Below are 15,374 nucleotides of genomic sequence, written 5' to 3'. Positions count from 1 at the left end.
TGCTTGGGCCCCCAGTGTTCTAGTATCAGTAGGATGTGTACTTCTGCCTTTTCTGAAAGTCTGCTATATGATTCTGGTTTGCAGTCTTGATTGAAAACCACTGTTAGACCATCTCCCTAAATGGCAACATTTAGTGAGAGGCTGGGGTGGGAGTGGTGAGCAAGAGAAAAGAGAGATAAAGCGTTACGAAGGCGGAGGGGAAGAGGAGTCAAAGGAGATTCCAGGGTTTAGGGACTAGCATAATGGTGGTGCCATTTAGTGAGATAAGGATGTTGAATTGATTTAGACAGGGAAGGTAATATGTTTTTGTCACGTGTTCAGTTTGAGGAAAGTATAAAAATGTCTAGTGAGCATTTTGAAGTTGCAGCCATTAGAGAAATAAATTGAAGCATCATTTGCCTAGATACTGTCAGATTTCGTCACCAGAGGAATCTATTAAAATCAGACATTGGAGCCTCTCCCTATAGGGGTAAAAATGGAAGGGCATTTAGAGAGAGAGAAGGAGAACAAGAACAGCACAGATTAAAATACGGGAAAGGAGCGTTTTAAGGAAGGAAATAACATTGGGGACTTCAGATGAACAAAGTGGGGTGAAAATCAACCTCAGACGATTGTGTTTGGTCTTACATTCCAGTTGATTTGAAGTTTCTAGTTTTAGAGTACTTCAGAAAATGTGGTAGGAGATGTTTAGGAAAGTGTGCACAGAAGACAAGAAAAATGCAAAGGCACTTTTTAAATAGTGGTAGTAATGTCCATGAAGCCTTTACTCTTAGTACCACTCCATTCCCCCCTGCTCCATTCCTTTGAAGTAATAAAGTCCATAGATGAAGGGAAGAGAAGTGTCTACTGGAAAAGTGTCCTAAATGATTCTCTGTCCTTGACTCACTGACTCTAGTTTCTAGAAAATAAAGGCCAGAAATACATGTGTTTTAAAATCTTGCTGGGTAAAGCCTACCTTCATTTACCATCTTCCCAGTTGAAAACCATTAAAGTGGAGTAAAAGTATTTGGTATGATTTGTTCCATGTTAGAACAGAAATAAGATTATGCCTAAATCTGAGGTTCTAAATCTGGTAGTGATTCTCCATTGAAATTACTCCAACAGTGAACTGCCCTTGCTGATGGGGTGGATGAGATTCCTTTGGGAGGTTGGAGCAGAAAAAAGATTAAAAACCACTGGTTTAAACACTTTGATGCTACACAGGTCTCTGTTTGCAGGACTTCTGCATTTGGTTGCTTTTTAAAAAGAAAGATGTTGTTTCCTTGGGTTTTCTCTTATACTGCTTTCCATCTGTCTGTGTTTTACAGAAATATGAAATGATAAAGACAGAAGAAATTCCCAATTTGGAAAATTCTAATTTTTCTACTAAAGTCATAAAAGACATTGCACAGAATATTTTATCATTTTTGAAATCTAACTGTACCAAAGAAGGACATACCTATTGGCTCTTTAAAGGTAAGCTATTAATACTTCTTGAGTGAACAGTAATTGATTTGGGTAACTGCTGTAAAATGAGGCTTATTTATTTTTCTTTCCAGCAAGTGGCAGTGATATAGTGAAGCTCTATGACCTCACTACTCTTTGTGAAGAAACTGAAGACAAATACCAAAATCCGTTCACAATGCCGGTGGCCATTCTCTTGTACAAGTGAGTGCTTTAAGAATTTAAGATGAAGAAGTAGCCTATTATATAAAGTTTTAAAGCATACAGCCACAGTATCCAAACCAAGGCTTTTAAATGCTTTTAGGTTTTCATAGTAGAGGGAGAAATACATATACACATTGTACCAAATATTACTCAGCTTTCTTATGCCACCATAGTATAAATGTTTTGGGGGTGGTGGGTAAAGTGTAAAGTTTAGTATTTTGTTGTTTCTTACAGCTCTTTGTTGGAAAGAAGCAGGAGCACCCCTAGACTTGAGTCTTGCAAACAATGATGAATGGGCAGTAAAATTGATATAAACTCTTTTTTTAGGGTCGCTTGCAACATGATGTTGAAGAAGAATCAAAATAAGAAACACTATGGAACTATTAGAACATTGCTTCTTAATTGTCTGAAATTATTGGACAAAAGCAGGCATCCTCAAGTAAGATTAACATTTATGTATTCTCTAAAACAATTCTAGCATTCTAATAGGGAATTGTTACCTAGACAGTAAAGCCTCCTGATTCATATTCCCTAACTGCCCTATTCAGTGTGGTAGCCATTAGCACATGTGGCTGTTGATCACTTAAAATGTGCTTTGTCTGAATTGACATGTGCTGTTAAGTGTAAAATACACACTGAATTTTGAAGATAGGGTGTCTGTACATATTACATGTTGAAATGCAATATTATATATATTGGATTAAATATATTTAAGTTGATTTCACAGATTCTACTTTTTAAATGTAGCTACTAGAAAATTTTAAATTTCTGTATGTGATTCATGTTACATTTCTCTTAGACAGCACTGCTCAATAAATTTAGAACTCATGTTATTCTCACAGTAGTGCCCTTAGTTCTTTGTTTTGTCGCTATTAGACCTTGTTACCACTTTGTTAATATAAATAGGGTTCACATTCCACACTTCAGGATATTAAAGCATCTCTTAAATAAAGGCCAGTAAAATTTGTTTTAAAGAGAAGGGGAAAAAGTATCTTTTAAAATATTCCCTCAGTCATGCTCCCCACAGTTTTACACCGTCCTTACCCTCGGTTGTCTGATTGACAACTTTATTTTTCACTGTAAGGCTAATTGTTGTATCCTGTTCAAATCACTAAAGGTATGTAAGATATGCAATTTTTCTTTGAAGAGCCAAAGTAATTTTAATTGTAGCCACATTTGATTTAGAGATAAAGATTATCCTAGAGCCCGAACTCAGAAATGTTTTTGAAGAAAAGTAATAAAACATTTTGTTTCTGACTGAAATACCTAATTGCTGACTGAGGTGGCAGTGTTCAGTGGAACTTGAGTGGTTTATGTGGATGTTAGAAAATGGTGTTAAGACTATTGTCTGTGATTAAGAACTGATAAATAATAGAATGGGATAAATGGTCATATATAAATGCTAATTTTAAGAGATACCAGAATGGACTTTTCCCTTTTTAATGTAATGGTTTTTTTTTCTAGAACCATAGATCATATAATAAATATTAGTTGCCTATTATAGAGAAACTTGAACTAATTTATAGTTTGTAAAGAAAAATTCTGGTTTCTCACTTGGCATAGGGTGGTATTAAATTTTTGTTAATATTTTAGTTATGACACTCTATACTCAAAAGCTTTTGTTTGTCTCCGGTGAAATTCAAGTGACACCTTTTAAGAGGGAAGGCTCAGGGTGGAGTAATTTCAGGAAATAGGAAATGCATCAGCTTATAAAGATTTTGCGGAGCATACCCAGAGTATCGGCAGCTTTGAACTGGGAACATTTCTGTGTGTTACAGTCTATATGGTGGAAGCAGCCTGTGTGTAGACCTCCTCCTAAAATTTGTTAGTATGGTAGTAAAATTCACGTAATTTTTGATGACAGTAATTTACACATATTTCTCTCTTTTTCATAAGATTATTGCTTCCGCCAATTACATGCTTTCAGAACTTTTTCAACTGGATGAACCTAAAAAGGAAGAAAATTCAGAATCTCCTTTAAATGAGAATTCTGATGAAAGTTATAGTGAAGAGGAGGAAGAGATGCCCGACAGTGATGAAAATGGATCCTATAGCACCAGCTCTGATCCATCGGATGACAGCAAAGCAGTAGCTATAATCAAGTCTGTTGGAGAACTATCAGTACCAGAAAAATACAAATCTATTCATCAAATCAGAGTAAGCCTTTAGAATTTATATTAAATTTTTATCAAGGAAACATAATTGTTAATCGAATATAGTTAGCCTTTCAAAAGATACCATTACTTCAATAAACCTTTCATGGTCCAGCATCTAGTAATCATTAGTTTTCTGAATTCTGAAAGTTGGTTTTATAATTGTTCCGGGGTAACTGACCCACATTATGCAAGCCTGTAGTGGACAGATGTGTAAACCAGGTGTCTGTCTATTCTTATGTGAAGGATTTTCCTTTCCAGTCACCAGTGTGTAGTCATAGTTATGTCTCCTTACTAGGACACTTCTGTCCAGTTTCGGGGTTGCTGGGAAATGGCATATATAGATTGCTTGGTGAACATAGAGTAGAGAAGGGGGTGGCTCTTGGAGCTGTATATGGTGAGCTCTGGTACATTATCCCTGTGCTATATAGGACAGTACTTTTTTTGTGACTCTGGTGGTCATGTCTGCCGTATTGGACATGTCTCTGCCCTGGAGAGGGCCAGACAGATTTCTCCCTGTGTGGATTGCACTGACTGTCCTTCTACCACCAGTGTATCTCCCAGGCAGTATATACCTTTCAACATACCATCTCCCTGTGATTAGATCCAGGCCAGCCTTAAGAGTTCAGGCTGTTCCTTGAACTGAAATACAGTCGTATTTACAGATAATCTCTTAATTTAAGCACTGAGTGTAACTTTCGGATGGAAACTTTAAGCAGGTTTTTGAGGGGCTATGTCTGTCACCCTAAAACATTGCCCATCTTTCTGACCTTCACTTGCCCCATTGGTTTGCCATGGCCATGCTGGGTTTTTTTTTCCTCTCGAAAGCATCAAGATTATGCTCATTGGAGGGCCTTTGTATTTGCTGTTGCTTCTGCTTGGAATGTACCTACCCTAGGTCTGTTCATGGCTGCCTTTTTTAAGGTTTAAGTCTTGACTAAAATGTTGCCTCTTCAGGGAGTTGTTCCCTGACCACTCTGGCCAAAGCGTGCTCTACTTTTTTGTCCTTCAAGGAGCCTATCTGTTCCTGAAGTTCTTATTTTTATGTTTGTCTCGCTTCACTAGAACGTAAGCTCCCTGCAGGTACAGACACTCTATCTCCCATGTCTAGAACACATTATGGGTGCTCAGTAAATATTTGACTAAGTGACTGCAGAAAAAAGTCATTAACTGTCCATCTAAATTTTAGTTCACTTTCAACTTGAACTTCCACAGTGGAGTGAAAAAATGTTCTGGTTATAATCATTGATTGCAAAAGTTACATGTATATGGAAAACTGCATTGTAACACTAGGCCATGGACTTACGGGGCAATTAGGTAATAATTAAAGATGTAATGAGTTAGTGTCACTATTTTTCACAGATAGCACTTTCTGTTCAGTATCTGAAGCACTCAAAAAATGCCGTCTTAGTATTCATATAAACATGTCTTTAGTTAGCCTTTCCTTATCCTTATTGAATGACTTTGTGGTATGGACAGTCAGCATGAGCTCCGGGGTCCCAGTTCCCCACTCACTCACCATGTCCTCAGACAAATTGCTGAACTGTCTGTGCTTGCTTCTCTTCTGTGCAATGAGAACAGTAATTCCAACCCCACGGGATTCAGCGAAATGAAATGCTTCACAGAAGCCCCTACACATAATATCCTTCGTAGTTGGAGGTTGCTAGCTGGTTTTGCTCCTTAATTAAGCAAATAAATTAAACAACGAGAATATTGGTGATACTTGTTATTTCTAAATTGGTGCTAATTGTTAATTGTGTTTTGCCCAGTGTCTGTGCTAATTATGAGTGGAGCTTGACCTATTAGATGATGTCTATATTTGTCTAAAACATTACGACCCTAGTTCTTGCTTTTTTGTCATAATAGAATTGTATTTAAAATTGTAAGTACTTAAAGCAACATATATGTTGTAAGATCTTTTTAAGCAAGATTTTTGTTGATAATGCTTACAGTAATTTAATCTTCAACAAAAACAATATGTTGACCTTAATACATTGGCAGTGTATTAATAATTTTACGTTTGTTCCTCAAGCCCAGTTGTGCATTTCCAGTTTGCCATGACACAGAAGAGCGCTGTAGACTTGTGCTTAGCTATGTTCTAGAGGTAAGTTTAAGTTTAGTCTTCACTTTTTCAGTAAAGTTTGTACTTGATATGCAAACTACACTTGTTTGTTGGTATCTAAATGTTATTCTGAATCGTGTTCTGCTGCGATTTTTTTTTCCTTAAGCATAAAGTGAAAATCAGATTCGTTTTTCCCAAATCTTTCAGGTCAAACATAGTTTTTAAAAGTCTGTTTGTGAGATGGGAATTTTCCTAAACATATTCAGTAGTCCAGATACTGTCTTATATTCAGTTTTCAGTTGACCTGAAGTTAGGTATATAGTGAATGCTTCTCCTTTTTTTGAAGGGTTTAAAATCTGTCGATAGCAGCATCAAAAAAGAAAGCGACCTTCCAGCAGCTGACCCCAGCACTCCAATCCCGTTAAAATATGAAGACGAATCCACCAGAGGGGGTCCCGAGGGGCTAGAGAAGCAGATGGCCTTGTTTCTGGACAAAAGTAAGTTGAATTGATGTGCAAATAAGGCCTTCAATAGAATAATACACTGGTTCTTTATCAACAGCAGACTTACGTCAATTAAGGCATTCATTGAAAGGCATTGAGAAAAAGATATCCTGTGAACTGGAAGTAGGGGTAGTATTCTTTCATTTGAAATATAAAAAGGATAATTTTGATGTTTCATGGACATTTCTAATAAGAACATAAGGAGCCTGCATCTTCCCGTTACCCACAGTGAGGAACTAATGCTTCAGCCTAGTGGAGTTCTCAGAAATTGCTGCTTCAGTAAAAGCACTGGATTGTGTAGGAGCCACAGACTTAGGAGCCAAACTGTCTAACTTCATATCTTGGCTTTGCTAGGGCAAGTTGTTCCACTTCGAGTCACTTTTTATCTCTTTCAAAATGGAGACGATAATAATGGCTTCTTTAAAGGGTTGTTACAATGATTAAATGGTTAATATATGTAAAGTGCTCAGAACAGTGCACATAATAAGCACTATAGAAGTGTAGGCTGTTGTTACTGCACAGAACTTGAATAAGCTACAAATGTCACTTTTAAATTATCTAGTTTGTTCTTTAGGAATATAACATCATGAAGAATATATGGACTTTGAAGCAGAAGTTGTGAATTTCTTATTTTAACTTAAGTTATATTTCTTTTTCCAACCTTATTTCTTTCCCCCTTTTAAATCAGTTTTGTTTTGTTTTGTTTTTTTAAAAAAAAAGTGTAGAAAGCCTGTATGTTTGAAATACATATGAATCACAGTGGAAGTGCTTTCTGGACCTTTCTTCTTTTCCTGAACAAACATGGTGGAGGTAGGAGAGGAATAGATTTATTTCCCCAGCATTTATGTAGTGCTGCTTGTATGCCAGGCTTCAGCCTACAGGCAGTAAGGAGATCACACCAGGACTTTTGCCATTCTTTTTTTCTGAAATGCCTTTTCTGTCTCCTTCTCCATCTCCCTTTTGAAAATCCTGCTCAAGCTCAGAATCTCCATGTTTCCCTCTGTTATCCATCAGAATTACTTGATTCTCTTACCACTTTGTCCTGTGAGCCTGCCTTATGTCAGAGTTGCTGCGTTAAATGGTTTTACACACACATGCACACACACAGTTGTGAACAAGAACTTTATCTTAATTTTAGTTTCTCATAATGCCTCTTACTCACAGATGATGCTTATATCAGCAGAGGAAAAAAATCCATACACAAATTAAACCATAATGAAGACTAAGTACCTTTCATCGCCTTGAAAGACTTATGTTCTAGCTGATTAAAAAATGAGAAACCCTCAGGCTGGGGGAAGGGGTGGGTATTTTTGTTATTTGCGGAGCAAAATGTTCCACAGTATTTTGTTCTTTCTCTGTTAATTACACTTAACATATTTTGTTGTGGTTTATGTTATCAAGGATAGAGGCCATATAACTTCGTGTCACAGTTTCCAGTGCCTGGCACGGTACTTGGCACAAAAATGATCATTTGTTGAGTAAAGAAGTTAGCGATGGGCTGGACTTTAAATAAAGAGTATTCCTGATAGAGGAAACAGTAAACTAAGATGGGAGATAGGAAAAACAGGCATGTTTATAGGTGACAAGTAGTAACTTAACATTGGCTGACGGGTAGTAGGATGGACAAGTAGGAAGTGAGACTGAGAAACATGCAACTAGCTTAGGCTAAGCTAAGTGGGGAGAAGCCATTTTCATGTTTGAGGACAGGCTTTCACACTGATCTAAGCTGTGCTTTAGGAAGGTAAACTTTGACAGGTTGACACATAGACTGGAAAAAGGAGACAGGTGTCACTCGTGAGGTTAGCTATGTCAGTGGCACTGGAAGAGAATGACAGAGTTGCCGATGTCAGGGAAGCAGAAGGCCTTGGAACTCCCAAGTGAGAGTCACAGCCATTTCACTCCAGTGTATTTAAGCAGTAAAGCATAGTATTTACCAGTCTTGTCACAATAGCACCTAAGTCTAGAGTGTTTCTATCAAGAAACAGAAAATATTTTTTGTGCATGAGACTTATAGTCAAATGAAATGGGCTGTCTTTTTTTTTCTCTCCATGTCACAGTGGGCTCCCTTCAGAAGGGCAATTATTCCAGTCAATCTGGAATGATCCCTGGCTCTTGGCAACATAAAATGAAACTTCAGCTGATTCTCAAGTCATCGAAGGCCTATTATGTTTTGTCCGATGCTGCCATGAGTCTTCAGAAATATGGAAGAGCATTACGATACATTAAATTAGCTTTGCAAAGCCATGGTAAGCCACTATAAATGAATATGTTTAATAGGCACTGGGAAGAGAGAACAGAGAAGGCATCTGAATCACAGTGGAAGTTTACTCCTATTTCTCTTGTAAATCTTTATTTTAAAATGACTGTTTCCAATCCTGTGTGTGTTACCTTCTATTTTAGTTTCTGCTCAGTGGTTTAACATCTCTTTGCTTTGAAATACATGAAGCCGTAATATGTATTGTTGGACATAAACAGAATAGAAACAGTGCTACAAAGTGTTCAACTGGTAACACAGTTTCTTCATATTTCCTGTGATCATTAATTTTTTCTGCATTTGTGTTTTTTCTTCTTCCCGCCCTTTCTAAACAGATACTTATTGCTGCCTCTGCACCAATATGCTTTCCGAAGTGCTGCTGTTTCTCTCTCAATATTTGACACTTTGTGGTGATATCCAACTAATGCTGGCCCAGAATGCAAATAATAGAGCAGCACACCTTGAAGAGTTTCATTACCAAACAAAAGAAGACCAGGAGATCCTGCATAGCCTTCACAGAGAGTCCAGTTGCCAAGGTGTGCCACAGGCTTCGACCACGTGGTTCACAGTGGGACTGTGCAGTCTAGCTCATGCTTATTTGAGTATTCAGAAAAGGGACAGAAATATTACAGTTTTGATATTTGCTCTGTATTTGTTTATTTATTTTTTGAGATGGAGTTTCGCTCTTGTTGCCCAGGCTGGAGTGCAATGGTGCAATCTTGGCTCACTGAAACCTCCGCCTCCCAGGTTCAAGCGATTCTCCTGCCTCAGCCTCCCAAGTAGCTGGAATTACAGGCATGCCCGGCTAATTTTTTATTTTTAGTAGAGACGGGGTTTCTCCATGTTGGTCAGGCTGATCTGGTACTCCTGGCCTCAAGTGATCGCCCACCTTGGCCTCCCAAGGTGCTGGGATTACAGGTGTGAGCCACCATGCCTGGCCTACTGTTTTATTCATTTCTTAATTTTAAAATTAAGCATGATCTTGTGTATTTGTATAAAATGGTTTTTAAGTATTTTGTAATTACTGTTCATATAACTAGAACTAAATATAAAGTAAGATATGAAGATAGTTGTGTCAACTTTTTATTTTATTTTTGAGACACAGTCTCGCTCTGCCACCCAGGCTGGAGTGCAGTGGGGTGATCTTGGCCCACTGCAACCTCCACCTCCTGGGGTCAAGTGATCCTCCCATCTCAGTCTCCCAAGTAGCTAGGACTAGTACATGTGCCACCACACCTAGCTAATTTTTGTATTTTTGTTAGAGACAGCGTTTCACCATGTTGTCCCAGACTGGTCTCAAACTCCTCAACTCAAGCGACCCTTCCACCTTGGCCTCCCAAAGTGCTGGGATTACAGGCATGAGCCACTGCGCCCAGCCTTGTGTCAGCTTTTTACACTCTTCTTTTCATGAGGTTCTTGTAGGTAACACTGGTAGTCAGCTAACAAAGCTGTGGGTTTCCTTTTGAAATGTGTAACAGTTGGTGAAGGTGGTTAATTACCTTCTGAATGATTCCTCAGGGCTGAAATAAAGTGATCATTGTTTTTAAAGTTAGTTCATAGCCAGCCGTCTTACTGAATATGTCACTCTGTTTGCAGTTATCAGGCTTTAAAACTGGGAAATAGAATAATCTCATCCGCAGCAGCGATATCCCTCCCTCTTAACTTCAGCACAGTGTGTAAGCACAGTGTGTAAGCACGCTGCCATTAAGACAGTGAATGAAGTAAAAGATGAGTCTTCTGAAAGTGCTTCCGTAATGTCTCATGGGGTTGTTTTATTATGCTCTTAAATTGTTATACTGAATATTACTTGATGTTTGCCTCCCAAAGTTTTAGGCAATTCACAGCTGGAGGAGTATACTGGGGGAGAGGGGAAAATGTGTTATTTTCTAATATTTTTGCCCTTTCTTCCCCTCTCTCCGTCTTTCTCAAATAATCATTGTTTTATAGATGTAGTAGGAAAGTCCTTAGTGTATTTTTACCACTCCCATCATAGCAATTTCAGTTAAATACTTTTTACTCCAGTCCCCACTAGATGGCATTTTTAATCTTTGAGGGCTTCTGTAGCAGCCTCTTCAGTGACTTAAAGTTAATATTGACACATTATTTCAAGAACTATTTCCATTAATTAAAAATAACAACTTTACTTTGTATTAGTGGACAACTTTAGGTCTATCCTAATAAACAAGTGTACCTGGGAAAACCTGGATCACAGGAATTGTTTGATATTCCTAGGCAGGAAAATATTTTTATCCAACATTAATATCCCAAGAAATATAATTTTATAAGTAAATAAATCTTTATTATGAAACTTAAATATTGTTGTATTGATTGAATCTTAGTCTATTTATATACTATGTTGCATTTTTTATTAGAATTTAGAATCTCAGGTTCATTTAGATACTGAGGAAGAAGGAATCACATGACTCGCATTGATGTATCCCTTTTTTCTTTTCAGGATTTGCATGGGCAACTGATTTGTCTACAGACTTAGAAAGTCAACTTTCTGTTAGTTGTAAATGTTATGAGGCTGCTAATGAAATCTTGCAATTTAGTGACTTGAAAAGCCAAAATCCAGAACACTATGTACAAGTATTGAAGAGAATGGGTAACATTAGAAATGAAATCGGTGTGTTTTACATGAATCAGGCTGCTGCATTACAAAGTGAGAGAGTAGGTGAGTATCTCTTTAGATTCCTCTCTTTATTGCCTGTTCTCTTAGAAAATTATGCTAATTTTGTTTGAGAAAAGAACTGTGGCACTTGATTTTATATCATAAAGAAGTGATGTCTTAGAGAACTTCTTATTATTCTTAAGAAATAGAATCAGGAACACATGATTTTCCCTTGGAATTAATTATTTCAATGTTCTTCATTCCCACTTTTGTACTCAGTCCATCTGATCAATTCAGAGGCAAATGGGACATCCAGCCACGTGCCAGGCTCTGTGTTGGATATGTAACTGGCTAAAATGTGGTCCTCTCTTCATGTTGGGAAGCTAGATAGGAACACAAAGCCTCAAAATGCTGTGGATGAGTACCGATGACGTATAATGGGAGACTGGGGAAAGAAGACATTTATGGAGGTTATAAGTTAGAAGGCTTTTGGGAAAGTGTCATTGAGCAGGGTGGTGCAGGATGTGTAGAGCGTCATCCGGCAAATGTGAGGAAAGGAGGGCGCTCCAGACGGAGGAGGCGGTGTGAGGAAGAAGCCAGGGATCTCAGAGGGTGTAAGTGTATGTTTAGAGGGAGCAAGAGGCCTGTGTGAGGAAGATGTGGGATAGTGGGTAAGTAAGATGTGGGATGGTGTAGTAAGATGTGGGATGGTGTAGTAAGATGTGGGATGGTGTAAGTAAGATGTGGGATGGTGTAAGTAAGATGTGGGATAGTGTAGTAAGATGTGGGATGGTGTAAGTAAGATGTGGGATAGTGTAGTAAGATGTGGGATGGTGTAGTAAGATGTGGGATAGTGTAGTAAGATGTGGGATGGTGTAAGTAAGATGTGGGATGGTGTAGTAAGATGTGGGATGGTGTAGTACGATGTGGGATGGTGTAGTAAGATGTGGGATGGTGGGTAAGTAAGATGTGGGATGGTGTAGTAAGATGTGGGATGGTGTAGTAAGATGTGGGATGGTGTAGTAAGATGTGGGATGGTGTAGTAAGATGTGGGATGGTGTAGTAAGATGTGGGATGGTGTAGTAAGATGTGGGATGGTGTAAGTAAGATGTGGGATGGTGTAGTAAGATGTGGGATGGTGTAGTAAGATGTGGGATGGTGTAGTAAGATGTGGGATGGTGGGTAAGTAAGATGTGGGATGGTGTAGTAAGATGTGGGATGGTGTAGTAAGATGTGGGATGGTGTAGTAAGATGTGGGATGGTGTAAGTAAGATGTGAGATGGTGAGTCATTTGGGCCCATGTTGAATTTGAGTTCACTGTGGAACATGTATGTGAAAGGTATAATTTAGTAGTTGATTTGAAGTGTGCTAAGAGCTGTAGGGCTAGTGAGACAGACTGATGACCATTCACATAAAGGTAATAGTTGAAGCCGTGATAATAGATGAGAATGTAAAGGCTGGACACAGGGTGAGAACAGAAAGGGGCTGAGGTAGAACTGGGGTTAGCAGGTAAGCTGAACATCTGTGGGCCTTTGGTTTTGGTTTTGCTTTTTGTTGTTGTTTTGTTTTTTAGAGACAGGGTCTTACTCTGTTGCCCAGGCTAGAATGCAGTGGCATAATCATGGCTTGCTGCAGCCTCGAACTCCTGGGCTCAAGCAATCCCCCCACCTCAGCCTCCAAAGCAATTTTTAAAAATTTTTTTAGAGATAAGTCGTGCTGTGTTGGCCAGGCTGGTCTCAGACTCCTGGCCTCAGGCAGTCCTCACACTTTGGCTTCCCAAAGTTCTAGGATTACAGGCATGAGCCATTGCACCCAGCCTGTGTGCCTGTTGATCTGTGAATAATGCTTGGCACTTAGGGATACAAATGTTGCCCCCAAAGAGTTCATTGCTAGTGGGAGAACCTGTGCATTTAAGGTACATCTGGAGGGGGCAGTCAGTGAGGGAGCCTGGGAAGTGGTAGTCAGGAAACTAGGGAAATTGGATACAACACAGGTTGTAATCTCTTCAAACTCCGTGGGGACCAGGCTTTTGGATCTTCACAAAATGGCATTTTGCTCAGATGTTTTTCTTTGCTTATTTTAATGTCATTTGGTTAATAGTGAAGAGGGTTATACTTAAGTGTTGTACAGTAGTCCCCACTTATCCCTGGAGGATGCGTTCCCAGATCCCCAGTGGATGCCTGAAACTGAAGAGTTTTTCTGTGCTTTTTCCTATACATACCTGTGACGAAGTTTAATTTACAAATTAGGCACAGTAAGAGATTAACAGCATTTACAACAGTATGGCAGCATCATTGTTCTTGTGCTTTGGGGCATTATTAAGTCAAAATAAGGGTTACTTGTACAAAAGCACAGCGATATTGTAACAGTCATCTGATAACCCAGACAGCTACTAAGTGACTAATGGGCAGGCCGTGCATACAGCGTGAATGTGCCGGACAAAGGGATGGTTCCCATCCTGGGTAAGGCGGAGCAGGATGGTGAGAGACTTCATCAAGCTATATTAGTCAGCTGGGGCTGCTGTAAGGAAATATCATAGACTAGGTGACATAAACGAGAAATTTATTGTCTCATAGATCTGGAGACTGGAAGTTCAAGATCAAGGTGGCAGCAGGGTTTGATTCCTCTCATGCTTCTCCCTTGGCTTGCAGATAATCGCCTTGTCGCTGTGTCCACACAGGGCCTTCTCTCTGTGCATACCCCTGGAGTCCCTCCCTCTTTTTAAAAGGACACCAGTCATACTGGATTAGGACCCCACTCTTACAATCTCATTTAATTTTAATTATGTCTTTAAAGGACCTGTCCTAAATACAGTTACATTCTAGGGAACTAGGGGTTAGGGCTTCAACATATGAACTCTGAGGGACACATTTACCTTCATGTAACAGGCATAGTGAGAGCAATGGGCCGTGGTTGGCTGCAGGTGACTGGCTCGCCACCACACTCCCGTCACTGCCATCCTCCTCTTATCTCATCAAGAGACAGTGCTAGAGTTTACACTGATGTCTGCTTACACAGTTGTTTTCTTTCTTTCTCTGTAAAGTGAGCAAATCTGTGTCTGCTGCCGAGCAACAGTTGTGGAAAAAAAGCTTTTCTTGTTTTGAAAAGGGAATTCACAACTTTGAGTCAATTGAGGATGCCACAAATGCCGCCCTTTTATTATGTAACACGGGAAGACTCATGCGAATTTGTGCACAGGCGCACTGTGGTGCAGGTGATGAATTTAAACGTGAATTTTCACCAGAAGAAGGCTTATATTATAATAAGGTAACACATTCGCTTACATGTTGGGCCTCACCCATTCATACCTGTCATTTATTTACATTTTGCCATTGTTTCACTAAAATACTACAAAACTAAAAATAATTAAACTCTGCTAATGGCACAAGACTAGACAGATCATGAAAACCCTTGGAACCTGGCCTAAGACTAGTAAGAATTGAGTATTGAAGATGTCATGTAGAATTGGAAGGGAAAAGATGATTCTGCAAATTGTTTGTACAACGAGCATGAATGTCAAATAGATTAAAGATTGACGTGGGGAAAGTGAAACTGTAAAAGTATTAGAAGAGAATATAGGTAGAGGCTTATATGATAGGTTATGGAAGGACTTTCCCAGCATGGCACAGTAAGCAGAAATCCTGGGTTAAAGTTGAATAAACTCAAATGTGTAAAAATAATGTTCTAAAAATGCACAAATGTGTAAAAAATAGAGATCTAACAATGCGCAACAGAAAGTGAAATTGAAAGCAAATCATAATCTAGGGAAAATACTTACAACAGATGAGAGGTTAGTACACTCTTGCTATATAAATATAAGAATCATTGAAAATAAACCACCCAAAGAGAAAAAAAGAGCAAATAACCTTGAACAGAAAATGTACACATTTTTTTAAAAAGTGAATGGCTAGTATGTATAAAAGAACATTTTCAAAATTTATTTTTATTTTTATTTATTTTTTTTTTTAATTTTAATTTTTATTATTATACTTTAGGTTTTAGGGTACGTGTGCACAATGTGCAGGTTTGTTACATATGTATCCATGTGCCATGTTGATTTCCTGCACCCATTAACTCGTCATTTAGCATTAGGTATATCTCCTAATGCTGTCCCTCCCCCCTCCCCCAACCCCACAACAGTCCC

General features: G+C 38.7%; 2 protein-coding genes across 8 annotated transcripts in view; one reads left to right on the top strand and one right to left on the bottom strand.

The window, feature by feature from the left end:
- The window catches only part of EDRF1 (erythroid differentiation regulatory factor 1), a 49,986-nt gene that overhangs the window by 12,354 nt on the left and 22,258 nt on the right, over positions 1-15,374 (top strand). For both annotated transcript variants that reach the window (XM_032175447.2, XM_032175435.2), the window contains 10 exons: positions 1,308-1,455; positions 1,539-1,647; positions 1,975-2,086; positions 3,544-3,804; positions 5,833-5,904; positions 6,209-6,359; positions 8,423-8,611; positions 8,955-9,155; positions 11,075-11,293; positions 14,274-14,497. In XM_032175447.2, the coding sequence (XP_032031338.1) occupies positions 1,308-1,455; positions 1,539-1,647; positions 1,975-2,086; positions 3,544-3,804; positions 5,833-5,904; positions 6,209-6,359; positions 8,423-8,611; positions 8,955-9,155; positions 11,075-11,293; positions 14,274-14,497 (1,686 nt within the window). The remainder of the gene's footprint in view (positions 1-1,307; positions 1,456-1,538; positions 1,648-1,974; positions 2,087-3,543; positions 3,805-5,832; positions 5,905-6,208; positions 6,360-8,422; positions 8,612-8,954; positions 9,156-11,074; positions 11,294-14,273; positions 14,498-15,374) is intronic.
- The window catches only part of LOC116482193 (uncharacterized), a 55,975-nt gene that overhangs the window by 28,905 nt on the left and 11,696 nt on the right, over positions 1-15,374 (bottom strand). The window lies entirely within an intron of this gene.

This window comes from Hylobates moloch, unplaced genomic scaffold (genome assembly GCF_009828535.3).
Source record: "Hylobates moloch isolate HMO894 unplaced genomic scaffold, HMol_V3 SCAFFOLD_3, whole genome shotgun sequence".
Lineage (NCBI taxonomy): Eukaryota > Metazoa > Chordata > Mammalia > Primates > Hylobatidae > Hylobates > Hylobates moloch.
The sequence above is the reverse complement of the archived record's forward strand: the minus strand, read 5'-3'. Positions and strand labels throughout refer to the sequence as shown.